The sequence below is a fragment of the Danio rerio genome, chromosome 14, assembly GCF_049306965.1.
Source record: "Danio rerio strain Tuebingen ecotype United States chromosome 14, GRCz12tu, whole genome shotgun sequence".
In the NCBI taxonomy this organism is placed as follows: Eukaryota; Metazoa; Chordata; class Actinopteri; order Cypriniformes; family Danionidae; genus Danio; species Danio rerio.
In genome coordinates, this window is record NC_133189.1 from 37,272,304 (window position 1) to 37,293,033 (window position 20,730).

General features: G+C 34.3%; 1 protein-coding gene and 1 long non-coding RNA gene across 20 annotated transcripts in view; both read right to left on the reverse strand.

Moving 5' to 3' along the window:
• si:ch211-143l19.3 overlaps positions 1 to 20,730 on the reverse strand; it is a 116,648-nt gene that overhangs the window by 62,803 nt on the left and 33,115 nt on the right. For 17 of the 19 annotated variants that reach the window (XR_012389848.1, XR_012389841.1, XR_012389840.1 and 14 more), the window contains one exon: positions 19,670 to 19,791. The exons of the other annotated variants lie outside the window; for them this stretch is intronic. This is a non-coding gene — a long non-coding RNA (si:ch211-143l19.3). The remainder of the gene's footprint in view (positions 1 to 19,669; positions 19,792 to 20,730) is intronic. 19 annotated transcript variants of the gene reach the window in all.
• On the reverse strand, positions 13,848 to 15,611 carry sox3 (SRY-box transcription factor 3). Its single transcript, NM_001001811.2, is given in 1 exon segment — positions 13,848 to 15,611. A coding segment is annotated over 1 exon segment (903 nt). The 5' UTR covers positions 15,423 to 15,611; the 3' UTR covers positions 13,848 to 14,519.

Below are 20,730 nucleotides of genomic sequence, written 5' to 3' on the forward strand. Positions count from 1 at the left end.
ATATTTTTTTTTTAAAGGGAAAATGTAGGTGTAGGTTATGCAGTGTGTTGTTAATTGCAAAGCTCCAAAAGAAAGAAAAAAAACCAAGTCCTCAGCCTCAATCGAGTAATAAAAAAAAATGCAAAAATTACTTAAAAGTAGCGATGCACATTACTTACTATAACATGTAACTAAGAAATGCAACTAGTCACTTTTTGGGGGAGCAATTCAATATTGTAATGTTTTACTTTTAAAAGTAACTTTCCCCAACACTCGTTACAACAATAAATCTTAAAATTTAGATTAGGAATCAAATCTCTGAGAGTCTGACAAGATCTCACATTCAAAATTACTATTTACTTACAGTTGCAATCAGAATTATTAAACTCCCTTTAAATATTTCCCAAATTATGATGTTTAACAGCAATTAAATTTTCACAGTATGTCTGATAATATTTTTTCTTCTGGAGAAAGTTTCATTGCTTTATTCCGGCTATAGAACAAAAGCAGCTTTTAATTTTTTAAAAGCCATTTTAAGGTAAAAATTATTAGCCCCTTTAAGGTATTTATTTTTGGTTGTCTACAGAACAAACCATGGTTATACGATAACTTGCCTAATTACCCTATCCTGCCAAGTTAACTTAATTAGCCTAGTTAGGCCTAGTTTAACCTAAGTACCTAGTTTAAATGTCACTTTAAGCTGTATAGAAGTGTCATGAAAAATATCTAGTAAAATTTTATTTACTGTCATCATGGCAAAGATAAAACACATCAGTTATTAGAAATGAGTTATAAAACTATTATGTTTAGAAATGTGTTGAAAAAATATCTCCATTAAACAGAAATTGTGGGAAAAATAAACAGGGGGGGCTAATAATTCTGATTGCAAATGTAGCTATACTTTTAATAAATATTGGAGTAATATAAATGAAAACATGATATTTTACTTTGGAATGTTGTAAAGTAAAAGAAAAAGATTTCCAAAACAAAAAACCTGACAATGTACAAATACATTATCAAAATAAATAGTACTAACGTAGCAACAGTAAAAATATGCACCTTAACTAATATACCCTTAATTCGCAGTTTAAAGTTTTCCCATGAAACAGGGTTCTTTACTAAGCTTTAAAGCCCTGTATTACTACTTTGACAAGCAAAGCCTGTAGGCACATCAGTGTTCACAAGAGAGGGAAAACGGTAGGACTGCCGTGTTTATTTTCTGTTATCTTACTCATTAGCTGATGTTCCTTCTCACACTTGCAAGCAGCTACTGATCTTTCTGTAATTCACGCTGGAGTGCCACTGTGAGTGACAAGCTGAAGTGGACAAAATAATAACTCTGTTGATGTATGCGAGTCTCTTTAAAGCATTTCAAAATGTATCATATTATGCAATTGAGATCGAGACACTAAAGACTAAACAAGAGTGTTGTACTTAAAAGCAGGAGACAATACTTGGGTGACTGACTTTGACATGAAACAGCAAAGCAAACGCAACTAAGCATCTGTCTTTTGAAAGATTTGGATGTATTATGGGCTAAATGGAATTCCTTATGCTTTTGTGATTCACGTCAAGAGTGAATTTAAGGGATAATGCACTCAAAAAAATTACAATTTTGTCATTATTTACTCGCCCTTTTGTTATTCCAAATCTGTCTGACTTTGTCCTGAGAAACACAAAAGACGTTTTTCTTTCTATTCACATAACGGGGTGCTTTTTTTGCTATAAAGTGGCCCTATAACACTTTTCATTTATTATATGGTTTTCTTACCAATTTGTAAACAGATTGTAAAAAAACAACAACAAAAACAAACAAGACTTTCCCAAAATGTCCTACCTTATTTATAAATATACAGCTGACAGCAAAATTATTAGCCTTCTGTGAATTTTTAAAATTATTGTTTAAGTATTTTGCAAGTGAAGTTTAACAGAGTCGAAGCATTTTTACAATTTTTCTAAATTATTTTCTGTGGAGAAAGTCTTCTTTCTTTTAGTTTGGCTGGAATAAAAATATATATTTAAGGTGAATAATATTAGACATTTTAAGATTTTTTAATTTGCTATAGAATAAACTACTGTTGTCCAATGACTTGCATAAGTAACCTAGTAAGTAACTTGCCTGTACATTGCACCTTAAGCTAAATACTAGTATCCTGCAAAATAACTAAAAAAAAATTATGTACTGTCATCATCATGGCAATGACAAAAGAAATCAAGGTAACACTTTATAGTAACTACACATTATGAATCATTTATTAAGCCTTCACATAAATGTAATTCATTATTTGTTAAGCATTAACTCTACATTAAAAAACAGTAGTAAGCAGTTTATAAATACAGCTTCAAATGCTCTATTCTTGACTTATAAGTATTTATGATGTGCTTAACAACTGTACTTTAATAATTTGTGAATGATTAACATTTATATACCTTATTATGGTTACTATGTATGTTAATAAATGCTTTATTAACACAACTTCTTCCAGTTTTGTAACCTAATCTAAAGTGAAGACTATGCTTTATAAATCCTTTACAAATGACAAATGAAGGCTCATTGCAATCTCATCTAAAAAACAAAATTACTGTAAAGTTTAATCATTGTCGAATAACAGGAGTGTTAAAATATAACATAAAATCGGAAAAAACAACAACATAAAAATTTAACAATATATTATTATAAAACATTTCAAAGTTATTTAGTGAAGTTTAAACTACAGTAATTTTATTTTACATAAGGTTGCAAAGATTTATTTTTCATTTAATACTGTTTCATTTGAGTATCTTCAAATGAATAGAAATTAATAAAGTGGTTTATTTTATTTTTTCTTGTTTAGTAACAGAGCCTTTTATTGTAATTTATAAGGGATTCATAAGGAATTATATAAGGGATTAGGTCACAAAACTGGATGAAGTTGACTTAATAAAGCATTTTAAACATACAAATTTACTATTGGTATTTAAATAGTTTGAATAGTAATTTGAAGTTCATTAATTCTTTACTTATGCATTCTAAACAATCTTTAAAAAGCACCAACTATGCTTAAATAACTGGTTTGTAAATAATGCAATATTTAATTTAGCAATAAAAATTAAATCATTAACAAAGTATTTGAAAACATACTACACATGTGCTTTTAAATCAAGAACAGAACCTTTATAGCTCCAGTTATAAACTGCTTATCTATGTTGATTAATTTAGAGTAAATGCTTAAAAGATAATGAAATCACTATTTGCTAATGCTTAATAAATTATTCATTGCGTGTAATTTTTATAAAGTTTTTATTATTTTATTTAAGTTATTATTAATTAATTAATTATTAAAAATTTTGTATTAAAATGTATTGACCAAAATATTCTCTCTGTTATAAAGCATTTGGAAAAACAATTGAAAAAGATAAAGGGCTAACAATTTTATGTGTGTGTATATATATATATATATATATATATATATATATATATATATATATATATATATATATATATATATATATATATATATATATATATATATATATTATTGCACAAATGCTGATCTTGTGCAAACACGTTCATATCCCCATGATCAGTTCACAGAATAGTTCACAGGAAAGAGTGTAGCAAATATTTGAACATTCAGCTAAATATCGTTGTCTCTGCATCACGGACAAGATTTGCAAAGGTATTTTTAACATCTTTTAACTTCAATCAATCAAATAAAAAAAAATGATTACTACAAGTTTATTTGAGTCAAGTTCAGTCTCTTATCTACATTTGTAAGACTGTGAACATGAGAAATAAATTGCTGGCTGCAGTTCACTTTACCACCACCATTATCGCTAAACACAAAATACCACAAATATTGAGGCTCATAAACATTTTATTGATTGAATCATCTTCCCTATTGAAAATTATGTGAAAGAAACTGAAGTGGGACCCCATTACTAAAAAGAAACAAGCGTTACATTTTTACACCCCTCCAGACATGCTCTAATACGAGCCTTCGGCGCACAAATGCACGTCTCTCAGAGAACTGACTGACTGACAATGGCAACTAATCAATACACAAGTGAGGCACTTCTGCATGGCCTCTTAATTCCATGCACTTGGAGAACTACAAGATGTTCACCTGAGTGAAGACATTCACCAATAACACAGATGATAAAAGAGAGAACTCTGGTTAGTTGGACTAATGTACCTACTGCTCAAACCTCTGACATTACAAACATGACAACGAGTTATCACGCAGGCATAAGACCATTGTTCATCTGTCAATCCCTGTTTCTTCTTGATGACCCAACCTACACTAATCAATATCTGTGGCCTAGATGAGAGGCCTCATCACCCCTTTTTCTCAGCCCTCCCCCATCCCATAAACTACTCTGGACTGCATGTATTGTCTCTACTTTCCTAACTGCTTTCACTGTCGCTGCACATATAGGTTGGGAATCACTCCTCAACATGTTCTCCTGTTTACCAAAACATGAAGAGTCTAAAGATCTAGTTCAAAGTTTCCATAAGAATGCATAATGAGATGTTTCTTTAAATACTGAGCTAATTAAGACTTTTCAACTTTTAGGTTTTGACGCTAGTAATCTCACAAGTCTCCTTCAGAGCTTTAGATGAGATCTCAACAATAGCTGCTTCTATTCAGTTGCATGAAGCATTTGTGAAAAAATCCAATAAGTTGAAGAGAGGTCAAATATATTTTCCTGTTGCCAAACATCACTATTGCTCTGAAATCAAAAACTTCCCTGCTTTTATAGATTGAAAAAAAACTGTACAGTACAAACTAGTATGTATGAATTTAAAATATTCAAAAAAGGCAAAAGTATCCAGATAATGCTGAAGTGCACTTCGGTAAATGCTTTATTTCCCCAGCATGAGGCCACAAGAAAAAAATTATAAATTAAAATGAAGCAATGAAACTGACATTACACTCTAAAATATCCGTAAATTAGCAGTTTTCCGTATTTTGTGATTCATGTTTTTATTTTTCCCTGTTTATTTAAATTGCATTATGCTACCAGGCTTTTGCTTTTGTTGTTATCGCCCCAAAATACTGGAACAAGCTTCCACCCCACATTAGTCACCCTCCAACTTTATAAGTTTTTAAATATTTTCTGAAACTGCATCTTTGTTTTTTAGCATTTGAACATTTTTAATGTTGAAGGGTTTGTCGTGTGTTTTAGTTATTATGTACGTGCTGTATACTTATTTTAATTAGTATTGATTGTGTTCAGCACTTTGTGCAACGTTGTGTTGTAAAAAAAAAAAAAAGTGCTGTTTAAATAAATGACCTAACTACCCTGATCTTTCGTACAACAACTTTTAATCTTGAAAAGTTTGAAAAAGTAACTTTTATGAACATTTTCAATAGTTTAAGGTGATATAATGTTGGGGATGGTGTTGTATATTATGCTACAAAAACTGTGCAATACGCTGCCAGTACATTTTCTGTTATTTTACAGATTAATTTCTTTATATATTATTTCTAATACATTATTAAACTAGTAAAATGTCAATAAAAGTCACTTTGTTACACTGAAAGGTGAATTTTCAAGATCAAATGCCGACAGAGCAGAGATCAAGGTCCTATAATGCAATTCACACCCATAAATAAACAAGTATTCGCACAAGTAATCTCACAAGTCTCCTTTAGAGTTTTAGAGAAGAGCTAAATTATATTTTTATAATACTGTTGTCAAACATTACTATTGCTCTGAAATCAATTCTTCCCTGCTTTATAGATTGTGGAAAAGCAGTAAACTAGAAGAAAACTAGTACGTTTGATTTTAAAATATTCAAAAAGACAAAAAGTATCCAAATTATGCTGAAGTGCACTTCAGTAAATGCTTTATTTCCCCTTGAGGCCACAAGAAAAAATTTATAAAAGAAAATGAAGAAATGTAACTGACATTACGCGCTAAAAAAATATCATAAGTTAACATAAGTTAACAGTTACTGTTAAGTTAACAGTTTTCCGTATTTTGTGATTTATGTAATTCGTGTTTTTATTTTTCCCTGTTTATTTGAATTGCATTATGCTAGCGGGCTTTTGCTTTTGTTGATTTGTTGATTGTTGTTATCACACCAAAATACTGGAACAAGCTTCCACCCCACATTAGACAGGCTCCAACTTTATAAGTTTTTAAATATTTTCGGAAACTGCATTTTCGTTCTTTAGCATTTTAACATTTTTAATGTTGAAGGGTTTGTCATGTGTTTTAGTTATTAAGTGCGTGCTATATAACTTATTTTAATTAGTATTGATTGTGTTCAGCCCTTTAGGCAATGTTGTGTTGTAAATAATGTGCAATATAAATTAACTAACTAACTGCCTTGATCTTTGTTTGAACAACATTTAAACTTGAACAGTTTGAAAAAGTTACCTTTAATAACACTTAATAGTTTAAAGTGATATTTAGTCTGGGATGGTGTCGTATATTACGCTACAAAAAACTTGCTAATAAACTGCTAGTACATATGCTGTTATTTTACAGACACATTTCTTAATTCTTATACATTATTAAACTAGTAAAATATCAATAAAAGTCACTTTGTTAAACTGCAGAGTTAAATTTTCAAGATCAAAAGTAGACAGAGCAGAGATTAAGGTCCTATGCAATTCATAACCATTAAAAAACAATCTCACAAGTAATCTCACAAGTCTCCTTTAGAGTGTGAAAAAGATCACAACAATAGCTGTTTCAATTCAGTTGCATGAAAAATCTGTGAACAAATTCAATTAGTTAAAGAGATCTAAATTATATTCTCCTGATAAACTGATAAGTATCACTATTGCCCTGTAATTAAAAACTTCCCTTCTTTATAGAGTGTAAAAAGCAGTACACCAGGAAAAAAATAGTATGAATGAATATAAAATATTCAAAAAGGCAAGAATCATCCAGATAATTCTGGTGCACTTCAGTAAATGCTTAATTTCCCTGAGGCCATATTATGCTACAAAAACCTTGTAATAAGCTGCCAGAACCTTTTCTGTTATTTTACACACTTGTTTTTCTATATATGATTTCTTATGCATTATCAAACTACTAAAATGTCAATAAAAGTCACTGTTAAACTGCAAAGTTGAATTTTCAAGATCAAAAGTCGACAGTGCAGAGATCAACATCCCACAATGCAATTCACATCCATAAATAAACAGTAAACATAAAATATGTAAACTGTTAATTAAAAGGTCCCACTATTGTAACAAAATGACAATTGAATTATGTCAGTTTTTCCTTTAAGCCAACCAAATTTGCACTATTGTTATGAAGAAATGTATGTGGCATCTACTTTTATAAAAGTAAACGTCAAACCAAAATAGCACAGTTTTAAGTCTTCTATACTGAAAAAAAGGATTACTGAAAAATTGTTGCAAACAATTTGTGTTGAATTGAAACAAACTCAATTTAGTAATGTTCAACTTTATTTGTTTGATTAAACTTAGCAAAAATAAATTGTTTACAACCACTTAACTTAAAAAAAAAACTTTAGTAAATCCAAGGAATCATCTTTGACAATTTTTTTTCTATGTAGCCTTAAACTATGCGATCCATCGTGATAACAAGAATAATATCACTTGTAAAGTTTTCACCCACAGTTAAAGAGATAAATCACCTCAAAATTAAAATTTCTGTCATCATTTACTCAACCTTTACTTATTCCAAACCTGTTTGAGCTTTTTTCATCAGTTGAACACAAACAAAGATATTCTGAAGAAAGCTAAAAACCTGTAACTATTGTCTTCTGTTTGCTTTTGCTATGGAAGTCAATGTTTACAGGTTTTTAGCTTTCTTCAAAATATCTTTTTTTGAGTTCAACAGAATAAAGAAACTCAAAGAGGTTTGGAACCAATTGAGGGCAAGTAAATAGTAAGTGAATTTTCATTTTTGGATGAACTATTACTTTAATAAATGAAACAATTTTGACACAGGGGAAGCACTCCAATTTCCCTTCCCTGAATGCTATTGGGCTACTTTTAAATGTCAGTTGATTTTTTTTTGTCAGTATTTTAATGTCGCAGACCTGGAAGCCATGCGAAACACATATACTCATATATTGTTAGGTTTATAATTGAGTTTTGGTTGTTTTGTTTCCTCTGAAAGTAATTACATTTTCTCATGAGACTGGACTGAATTCAACATTTACCCAAAAGAAAATGTCAGGGTTTTGTTTTCTACTTTCAAAGCTTCCGAGTTATATGTCCTTAAATTGGTGCCATCTGCCCTAGTGACACTCACACTCCACCCAGTCCCATCTTGGAGAGGCTGGGTTATAGACAGGCACCCTAAAACCTGTTTCAATCCTGCGTCAGAGAAACTCACTGCACCTGCTCCACCCATGAGAGCAGTGCAGACGTTAAGGGCAGGGTGAGTTCCATGTTTAGGGAAATTTCCACACTCTCAGTTAAGGCTCCGCAACTCTACATGGGGTTTCACTCAAATATCATAATGAGTAATTTCCCCTCCAGGCCACCACTTCTCAAGAGGAGCTCTAGGGACAACTTCAGTAAATAATCGCTATTGCAAAAACTACATTTAGGCTATGAAGGGTTGACTTGTGCCAGAGAGAGTTGTGTTTAGTTGTGGGAACTTTGTTGACAGGAATTTCTGAAATATAAAAAAGGAAATTTCCTGATACAAGTTAAACCAAACTTAAACCTCTACAAAACAGTACACAATCCAAGTCAAAAGGCACAAATTTCACTTTGAAATATCATGTAACTCTTTGGCAGATCAGTTTTTCTTCAATAAATGCCTCTCATTAGCCAAGGTCTTTTCATAAAAGAGTCTGTCCCCTTGTATTAAGACTCTATTAATTAGAATTATTTACTCTGAACTGACATCAATACAAGTCACTTGCACCTGGACTGCAGGGCCAAGCCTGAATTAAAGCGGCAACCGCCCTTTAAACCTCCCACTCTGCATTCTTTGTGGTTGTGTAATGCCATGGAGATCCAACCATGGCTATAATTACCAACAAACATCAGAATCACAGGAGGACAGAAGCAAGTTGGCACATTCCCCTAGACTAAATTTGTGATTATCTTTAAATGGTGAATAATACTGACACCATTCAGGTGTGAAATGCATGTGGGTTAAAGATTAAGAGGGTAATTCAGCTTTTCCCTGTACATTTAAATGATCCTGTTTGATTATATTTTTCTGAGGAAAATGCAAAGGATACCATACATTCTCGTCATGATTTGCAAAAGAAATCCTGTCATATTTTATTCAGCGCAACAATAGTTCACAAACCCAGAACATCTTGTCAACATCAATTATGAAAACAGATATACATGAGATTGCATACACCTGTTCGCATAGTAATATTTAAAATAAAACTAAAGAATTACCAATAACCATTTAATGACATTACAAGACTTAACTTAAGGATCACATTGCAGCAACAAAATACTTATTTATTTTAATGTAAAATACTTTGCCTCAACCATTCAAACCAAATTTTACAAGACAATAGTTTTCATCCATACATTCATTTACCTTCTGTATATTCCTTTATTCATCAGGGGTTGGCACAGCGGAATGAACCGCCAACTAATCTACACTCAAAAACATGCTGGGTTATTTCAACCCAATTCTGGGTGTAGGGACTAACCCAACTGGAGAGTTCATTGTTCAAAGTAAATTAACCACATTTAACCCAATGTTTAGGTTTGCCCATATTTTACCCAATTTGGGTTTAGATGACCCAGCATTTGGGTGTAGATACACAGCGCATGCCCTTACAGCTGCAACCCAGTACTGGGAAACATCCATACACACTCATTCACACACTATGACCATTTTAGTCTATTCAATACAACTGTACTGCATGTCTTTGGACTTTGGAGGAAACCTGAGCACCTGGAGGAAACCTATGCGAACACAGGGAGAACATGCAAACTCCACACATAAATGCCGAGAAGTCAGAACTTGAACCAGAGACCTTCTTGCTGTGAGGCGACTGTGCTAACCACTGAGCCACCATCACTTATTCTTTTCATTCATTCATTCAATTTCTTTTCGGCTTAGTCCCTTTATGAATCAGAGGTCGCCACAGCGGAATGAACCACCAACTTATCCAGCACATGTTTTACGCAACGGATGCCCTTCCAGTTGCAAACCATCTCTGGGGAACCCAGAGAACCCAGAGGAAACCCACGCGATCGCAGGGAGAACATGCAAACTTCACACAGAATCGCCAACTGACCCAGCCGAGGCTCGAACCAGCAACTGACTTTCTTGCTGTGGGGCGACAACACTAGCTACTGCGCCACTGCGTCACCCACTTATTCTTTTATGTTTTCATAAGTAAAAATAAGTATATTGTTTTATTTTTACATAAACGTCTTACACCTAATGACGATAGGACATTATTTCAACAATTTCACATTTTATGTGTGTGTGTGTGTGCGTGTGTGTGTGCGTGTGTGTGTGCGTGTGTGCGTGTGTGTGTGTGTGTGTGTGTGTGTGTGTGTGTGTGTATGTGTAATTTGCAAACACCAAAAGGGGATGTCTTTATTTTGATCAATAAAAAATGCATAAAAATTAATAAGCAAAAACATTTACGTTCCAAACTTCTTCATCATCTATGGTTCAGTGAAGAGTTTAAATGTCTGCAAAACCTTTCACTGCACATAAAACAATTCTTTTAAATAAGGAAAAATCTGCTTTCACAAAGATAATAAAAAGTTGAAGAACGGTTCCATGTTAGTTAAAGGGAAAAAAATATTTTAACTCTTTATTTCTGGGGTTAAATAATAGAGTAACAAGTGACAAGTGAAACTAAAGCGAGCAAGGTAAACTTGTTTAATGCATGCATATAAAACGCAGAGAGGAACCAAAATCATGACACGTGCTGGAAGAAGAGGAAGAGGTTAGGTTTACGTGAATAATGAGGTACAAGCATGGCCAAGATACAATAGTAGCACGACACAATGGCCAAAGGCAGGAGAGGTGAGCCTGTCTCTTAGATAAAGTGCAGGAGAATGGACGGCTCTCTGAGGTGGGATGAGACCGTGAGGGTCAACTCAAAGTCCTGACCCCGTAAGGATTGGATGCCATTTTCCCACGGCGTGAGCTGATCTAATAGGGGCTCGTCAACAACATCTGCCCTGGTTCAGGGAGATTAACTAACCCCCAGTCCGTCCTCGCAGCCCACATGAGTCTCACTCCAGAGGACAGGCCCGACAGCAATGCCTTGAGCCAGCCTCGCTAATCAATACTGGGAAATTCTGTCTTCAGTACAGCACCACCAGTGCAAGTCCAGTCTGGCATCATTGAAATACAACACAGCCTGTTTGCTTTATTTTTCAAACACACCCATTTCTTTAACTGACATACTGTAATCTGTGTACATTGATGAACGGGAATTCTAAAATAAAAATAATAACATATAGAGATTAGGAATGAGGAGTTCCCAATGAGAGCTGCTGAGCAGGTTCAGTCAATGAAATTGACTGCTGCCACGATTGTGGTTCCAAAACTGGCACATGCATTCAGATATGACAGGAAGAAAAACAGGAAGGTAGATGGCATAAATAATATCATAATAAATAGTAATAATAATAATTTCCCAGAGGTGGAAAGAAAGTGAGAAAGCTTCAATGCTGTTTAACTCCACACGGCGGTCCGAATCCAGCATGCATGGTTGCAGAGGGCTGCAATTATGTTGGTTTGGAAAAAGGGTTAAACAAACAGCTCCAGTGAGGTCATAAGCAGATGGAAGTATAGGGATATGCCTGCACTTGCTGAGTGGGCACAGTGCTCCACATGACTGAACGAGCCAGAGAAAAAGAGAGAGAGAGAAAGAGAGACAGAGGGGCCCACTTTGTGCTCGATGGGACCTAATGCATTCACTATCAGTATGCTTCACTCACATGAGTTCACTTGAAAAATTCTTTCCTTTTAAATGCTGATTAGATACATCAAGTTAAGTAAAGTGACTGTGCATGTCAAATAAAAATGTCTGATTTATATCACAAATTTATCACAGCCTCTGGTACAATTTCTAACTCTTTTTTTAAGAATTAGAAAGTGTGTTTACCTGAAACACTGTAATGATTAAACACCCTGATTTCAGGGAGGTCTGTGTAATCTGTTGGCATCCATAGAGGTGCACAGGGCTAATCCAAGCACAGCAATGAGGCATGGATCAAAACTGTCAGTGAATGTGGGAAAGACAGCAGCCAGTGTATGCACTCAAAGGCTCAGGGGAATAATTGCCCCGGGATGTCGTGCAACTCATTCCCTTCTGTAAAACTGTCAGGTGCACCAAAGAGTGAATTTCGGTTTTACATGTTTTGAAGTGTGACAGCGTCATTTAAAAATATCTCTACACGCCGCTTTTACAAGAAAAGTCTTGCATTCAAAACTGCTATTGAATAGACTGAATAATCTGAGCGCCTAAAGTACTCCAAAAATCTCTTGCTCGGGGATTTAAATTAAATTGTGAGTAGTTATGGTCATTTTTTAAAGTATGCAAAGTATTTATAATGCAATATGGAAGATTAAAGTTTTATTTAAAATCAGTTATTTGATTTGGTTTTGAAAATGGTCATTTGAATGACATAATTACTGATGGAGGATGAACAAATGATGATTTAGAACTTCAATTTTAGAATAAGCATCTAAGCTAAAACAAAATGCTTAATTCAATATAATAAGTTCAGTAAATCTACAGAAGTTCTGAACAACCACTCTGTAAATAAATAAAGATTTTAATTCATAATTTTTTCCCTGATTTTATAGGAAAACGTTTGTCATAACGAACCTTTTATTGTACCATTCTTAATAATGACTTATAGAATTTTAGCATAAATAAAAATACATATTTTAATTTCAAAAGAACCAGCCAAAACTGATTATTAGAATAGTGTTTCAACAAAAGATGTTAAAAAAGTAAAGAATTTTATTTAAGCCCTTATGTTATGGGCTATCACACAAACTATACATGGAAAACTCAGCAGTGGAAATATACACTTACAAGAGGCAATCTTTAGTGTTGCCGCTTTATGGCCAAAGAACATTTTAAAACTGTCATTTGACAAACACATCAAAAGAGAATATTGTGTGTTATTATATATATATATTTGGAACTCCCCAAATATAATAATGCAAATTTTAACCTCTTTCTGACCCCATAAAATGAAATAGCAAAGGTATGATCCCTGCATTCATCTCTTATTATGATCCTAATTATCTAAAGTTATTGGCTGCTTCATCGTCTGGTTTTGACAAATTCAAGGGATTAAATATATTTATAGTTAACCATAATTACACAAGCAATTTTGAGGAACTGTATGTACCTTGACGACTCAACAAGTGAAAATGCAGGAGGAAATTATGCAGCTAGGAAAACATGCATGACAGTTCATGTTATAGGTTTATTGAATTAAAGCGTTAAATATTTTAGGTTTTAAAATATGCTTGGGAATGGGAATTGTCTAATGAATAAAGCTCACAAATCTTTTGACAATAGATTGAATTTTCATGATTTGTATGTCTGGAATAAATCTGAGTTGGTAATTATAAAAAAAAAAGTCACCCGACATTTTGGTCGGCATGCATCAATTAGTTTAAACAGTCGAATGAGATTTTATTTCACATACAGAGTGTGTTGTAGACTACGTCTTCGCATGACAAATATAGGTTGTGTTATTTGCTGTTTGACTAGAATGTTTAAAAACAATCCGCGCGTGACATCTGCTTAGCGAGCGTGTCTGAATTCGCATTGCCTATTTACTCTTCATTTAACCGATCGCTTCAAATTACCACATTTGGCTTTAAGCGAATTTGACTAGGTCTGTGACCAGTTTCCCGGTAAACACCCAATTTGAACAATCAAACAATAAAAAAATAATTCATATCTAGGCATCAACTCTTTTGTAAAACAAATTTATTCATTTAGGAATAGGATGGTCTTAAGTAGAAACGTCAGTTTAAATAAAACTCTCCGTCCCAGATAATGGGTTAACCTGATACTGCCATAACATCACAGAAAAGAATATTCACAAACAAAAGTGGAACAATTCAACAAGACGTACAATGGTTCACAAGCTTTAAAAAAACAACTCACTATAAATAAAACAAACTTTGCGCTTGCGACCAGCACAGTCTTTCATTTCATAAAACCTAGTTCATAAATGAACAACAAAAGGACTACACAGATTTGGACATAATCGACATTCTAAAAATAAGTGTAAACATTTATGAGTGAACGTACTCTCCCTCCGTTTCTCTTTTTTGTTTTTGAAATAGAGCCTCTTCACGAAGCCACGTGCCGAGAGACAAACTCTTGACAGCAAATAAGTCAGAAGTCCAATATTCTTCTACAGACGTTGATTGCTTTACAGCTTATGAATAAAAAGCTCCTCTGCAATACAATTTAATCTGAAGTCCCCGATATGTCGTCATAAAATGCTTTAAAACGGACAACTCATTGAGATTAAAAATAGTTTCTTTTTTTAAAAACGAAACTGAACTTCGATTCTTTTTTGCAAATCAAAATGTTCAAGTATCCGAAGTACTTAGTCTTTTTTTCAAGGAGTCTTTCAAATGTGGGTTAGGGGTAGCGTTCCGTTCACGCCTGTCCCTGCGCTTTGATAGTGCGGATGAACGCTGTGTAACCGACTGGTCTGTAGACTGGAGTGGTCGGCGCTGTCTCCACCGGGCGGCAGGTACATGCTTATCATATCTCTCAGGTCTCCCAAACAAGCACGCTGAGAGTGAGAGGTTATGGCCGGAGGAGGGGAGCTGGGCTCCGTCTTGCACACCGAAGCCATGGAGCCCAAACCCATTGCACTGGAAGTTTGTTGCGTGTATGCTGGTGACATGCTGCTGTACGTGGACGCGGCGTTCATGTAGGTCTGAGCCGTGGACATCATTGGGTACTGAAGTCCCGCCATGTCGTACCGGTGCATCTGCTGGATCTGGGGGCTGTTCATGCTGGGATGTTGAGGGTAGGCCAGCTGGTCCTGCATGAGGGAGTATGCGCTGTTCGTCCATCCGTTCATGTGCGTGTAGTCCATCCGCTGGCCCACAGACACCGCGTTGTTGACAGCGTTGGCACCGGGCGCCAGGAGTCCCCCTGGCAAAGAATACTTGTCTTTCTTCAGCAGGGTCTTGGTCTTCCTGCGGGGACGGTATTTGTAATCCGGGTGCTCCTTCATGTGCATGGCTCGTAACCGCTTGGCCTCGTCAATGAAGGGTCTCTTCTCGGCGTCAGTCAAAAGTTTCCAGTCAGCACCGAGGCGCTTGCTGATCTCCGAGTTGTGCATTTTAGGATTCTCCTGAGCCATCTTCCTCCGCTGCCCGCGAGACCACACCATGAAAGCATTCATAGGCCGCTTCACCCGGTCCTGGTCGTTGGCACTGTTGTTTTTGCCGCCCGTCACCGAGCCCGTGTTGGACTGCGGAATGGGGCTTTTAATCTCGGTTTCCATCATGTTATACATTCTTAAAAGTGGTGCCAAGCACTCGAAAGAAAACGTTGAAATTTCAAGAGTCTCACAAAAAAATGAAGTCAGTCAAAAGTTCAGAGAGCTCAAACTCTGGTCAAGTAAAGTCTTTCAAAAGTCTCCACACCAGTCCCGTGTGTCTCGTTCTGCTCTGCCACGGAACTCTGCAAAGTTGTGCGCTAAGCTCAGCTGTTAATAGAGCCTCGGCCATGTGATTTGGATTGACAGCATAACAATGAGCTAAAGCCGACCAATCAGACAGCACCTCACACTCCTCCATCGCAAGTGTAGGGCTGCCTGTGCACCAGTGTTTCTGGATGCACTTTAAATTGGGATAAAATAGCTACATCAGGGACATCTTTGCACTTTAACAAAACTATAGTCACTCTGGAAACGCTGCTTCAAAGCTGTCGTTATTCACAACAAAACAACCGTTTCAGGACAAATAGGGTTATTAAATAAATATTAAGACTTTCTAAAATTTCCCGGAAAAATGTAAAAGGTGTTATGTATAGCTAATAGATTAAGGCAATTTTCTTGCAAGAGTCAAGAAAGATTGTACTTATGCTGCTGGAATCGAACGTAGATACCTAAACTCTGAACTTCACACCTGACAATGCACAATGTTTAATCATATAGCCTAATACATAAATAAAAAATTAGTTTAATTTATTATTTAAGACTTTATAATGTTGATGGCCAGTTCCTTTTAGCTAATTAGTTAAAATATAAAATTTTAATTCCTTTACATCTAATATAATTTGTATTGACTTGTAATTTTTAAAACACTAAATGTTTTCTCCGACATAGTTAGACTGGAAATTTAAACTGTTTCGTTGAAAAATCTTAAACTCGTGGGCATAAGCGCACTTTCAATCAAAAAATAGGAAAAAAGTAATTTACTCAATACAAACTTTTACAGTAGGCTAAAAATATTTAAATTTTTGTCTCATCTAACTTTTGGCATCTCCATTGTTTGCCTTTTTCTATTGGTATATATTCATGTTTACAGGCTAAACTGAGAACTGAAAATTCTAATGCATAAAGCAAACATTCAGCAAAACAAATTTTATGTTAAGACAGTTTGCATATTGCCAAGTGTATAAAGTGCAAAGAATGTAATACAAAGTTAATACAGGTACGCCCCCCTGTGGGCCGGTCTTGTATTGTTCTGAAGCAAAAAATAATAATAATAACTATCATCTACACTAGACTCCTATGCGACTTTTTGGAACGTATGTTAACTATTTATTTAAAAATGACCAATTATTGTCAATTGCAATAATCCTACGTGTTATGTGATTTACAAATTATCCTAAAGTGTGCTCTCTTGGGAGAGCTTTTCGGTCTCCCGGGGAGAACTCGCACATTGAAAAGAGTCAGTATTAGCACATCGAGAACACCGCCATTTAACACATTCAACGCCACTAAGACTGAACTATTACAGCTCTGAATATTCACGATGGGCTTTTAACGCTACACACTAACGACCCAACCATTTAGTTTCGCCGTGTGGGAGCGATTTGTAGGACACGTACGCCAACACGTCGCCGTTATTTACTTTCCAAACTGCTCTTAAGTGTTGTTACTCCATGTTGATATTCGGGTTTACAATTGTAAATCGGGGCATAAATTATTCATCGTACAAATTCATGCAATAGAACAATTTGAACATGCTCGGCTTAAGCCTTGTAGTAGGCCTAGAGTAAATAACAAAACATTCTCCAATCAAATTATTAAAAAATATATATTTTAGGAAATATTCAAATAAAGTAGACCTAATAGCTAATGTGTTTAATACTTTATAGCATTAATGGTCTATATTATAGGCCTATCATACTATTATTAATATAATAGTTACAATTTTATCTAAAATTTTGCATTTTTTTTTGACAGGTCAATTGCTTTAAATAAAGAAAGGAGTTAAAACCACATTTTCACGGCTTAATCGACACCATCTCCATTAAGCTTTTTTTTTTTTTACTGTGAACTTTTCTACAACTTTACCTGGGAGACAAAACCCTTGACTTTCTCATTTGGAACATCATTATTCACTTTGCATCAACATAAATAGCGATTCACAAGCCGTTATGACAAAAGATCTTAATTAGAGACTTATTCCACGAAACCGGTGATTTATCCGAGTGGTTTCAGGAACATATCCTCTTGTAATCTGCTTATGGAAATGCAGGAGGACAGCGGGGAAAGGAAAACTCCCAGTTACCCGGAGCTCGGTAATGAGGGCTTCTGTTCTCCAAATTTCCCAATTAACGTAAGCTAAGGCCGTGGACCACCAGGAAAGCCTCCCAGTGTTCAACATCATTGAGCTTCGAGCCACACGGCTTCCGAAAATCACTCACGTGTATGATGGCCGAGCAGAGAATTGCCCATTAATGTGGTAGGTAGCCTAATAAGCAGACTGTTTAAATGACCCGAATAAACCAAAACTGCTACTGTGCAGCAGATTAATACAATAAGCAGGTCATTATATGTTAAATTAACACTCAAAAATAAACGGCAAATGCAAACACCTAAACTTAGGCTGTACTTGACATTTCAATTGAGAGCACATGGAAAATAGATATATCAACTTATTACCTATTTTGTCAAACATATGAAACTTAAGATATCAGATTGTATTAGCTGAATGCTTTAACATCTGTCACAGTAAACTAGGCTACTGAAAAACCAACAATATCCAGACAATAAATCACCACACGACTCCTATATATCACCGTCTTTTTTCCGAGTCAGTAATTCATTTGTTAATTAGCTCAACCTAAACAATTAAAGTGGAAGTAAATTATAGGAAAGCGCACGCAGAGCCTCAAAAGACACTGTTAATAAGGGTATAATCAGGTGTTGCTTGCGCTTAACAAAGTTTAAACAGTGAACTTCATTTATTAGCATATAATATAAGGAACGCGTCACAACCAAATTTAGGGTACACGAACCAAAAACTTAATATTTGAGATTGTTTTATAGCCATAAAAACACTATGCCTTAAATTTTTTAAAAGTAGCCTATATAAAATAATAAAAAGATCGTACCGACTCACGATATTTATTCTGGAGGAAAAAAATTATAATTTAAATAAATTTAAATTATATAATTTATAGCAGATATATCTTTCGAATTGTGAACAACTGTAATGTGTTAAACGAACCTTTAGACAAACCGATGGTCTACTGAAATAATTAGTCTTATAAAAATGTCCTTATTTAATTTTCACCTGCGATTTTTAAGATCAAACACATGTCCTTAAACCATTAACCATTGCTCTGGGGTCCATTTAAACGTCAAAATCGTGTGAATTAATAACTTTTTGTTTCAACTCACTGGTTTCGAATAAGGCCAGGGCTACCGTGGGTAACAGAATGATTTTTCAATTGCACACACAATAAAGACCGTCTCAGTGGGATTTGCATGATTTTTGAACCGAATATGCAAATTAACATGCAATTTCAGCACGGTCTGTTATTCCTATTGTATTTCGCTGAATGGTTGCGTTCTGACACTGGTAAAATAAAACTCACTGGTCAATTAAAGAAAAGAGGCTAAAGTCTGACCCTCTTTCAGATGTCACGGTTAACTATTGATGATATCCTGTTTTATATTTAAAGCATTTGAGACCGGTTATTAAATTTAGCCAAAAGTTATTACTGCTGCAAAAGCAGGTAAAGGAAAAAGCTAATATATATTTTATTTTACTTTAAAATGTACATTAATTTTAAATCTCCAACACATAAAAATATTTTTCAATTTTATACATTTTTCAAGTTTTACTTAAACTGATTTAATCGAAGTTAAGTTAATGTGAGCGTTTCAGATTAATAAATAAGTTTACATTTAAAACAAATAATCTAATGCATAAATATTTAAAGGGCAATTTTAATCAAGGATTAAAAGATAAATGACAAGGCTTGCATTTACACACATCATCTTTCTACAACAAGTTTGTAAATCCCGTTCAAGCACTATTGCTCTTTCATTGCAGAGAACAATTACCGATCATCAAATGAAAAGGTATGTCTAAGCCACAAATACTTCAGGCAAATTTAGACATCTAAACTCATTACGCAGTTTATATTTCTTAATGAGTGAACCTGATTTTAAATGAATTAAATTTCTATGCAGAAAAGAAAAAATGAAACGAAATGCAGTATAACTCTTTTGCATTGTTAATCCATATATCCAATTTACTTTATTTACTTCACCAATAAAGGCAAGTCAGATTTCTTTACCTGTAAACAGTTAGACCACACCGTTGAACAATAAATCACGTGTCTTCCATTGATGTCCACAGCCTGTTTAATTGGTTTGTCATGTTATCATTCAGTCCGAAAAAAAGAAAATGCACTTTCATCTGAAAAAAAGAAAATGCATTCTCATCACACTCAAGCACACATTTATATGTCCTGACAGAGAATGCACGTAGATATCGTCTGGCACTTAAGAAATAAATAGTAGCAGACATTTGTATAGAACAAATGACTACCAACTCACATTTTGAACACTGGTCTAAATTCTAAATCACATATTGAAATGTATAAACTTAAACGATTTATTTTTCATTTTTCTGGTAAAACATTTTTAAAAACATCTTTTAGAGAAATTTAAAAAGGACAACAGTGCATTTAATAAAGAAAGGACTTCATTCATTCTGGTTTATCAATGGTTCCATGAAGGACCTTTAACTTCTAAATCATTTGTAGTTCAGAAAGAGCTCTTCCTGATTAATAATGGTTTTGAAAATTATAAAATGTTCTACAATCTTACGATTATGAGCATGTTGTGCATCATTCAAACCCAGCAATAAAAAAAGCAGACGTGGAATAAACAAACTAGTCATTTTGTTAAAAGAACCAGATCCCTCCTTTGACTAGATTGACTTCTTTACTATATTTATGCAGGTGCCTCTTTCAGTTTGGCAATTTGAAAATACATTCATATTTGAGATATAGGAATTTGACTTGCTGTACAATAATAGAGAAAAGGTTTGCTACATGTTCTGCTTGTTTATAGCCCAACACTCCATAACTTATTATTCCATAAACTCCACAGCATACAACAATTTTAACAATTCAGCTTTGCTTTTATTTGTACAATTTCAGGGTATTTTTTACAATTTCCACCTGGCACACAATACATCAGTTTATAGGAACCTGGTAAGTAACACAAAACTAGCAATTCACTTTTTATTAGAGTGCTCGGCATATATGAGTACATCCCCCACAAATCTCTCATTTAAATTATTATTTTCCATAGGACTTTTTTAAATAATATCTTTGTGCATTTTACATTA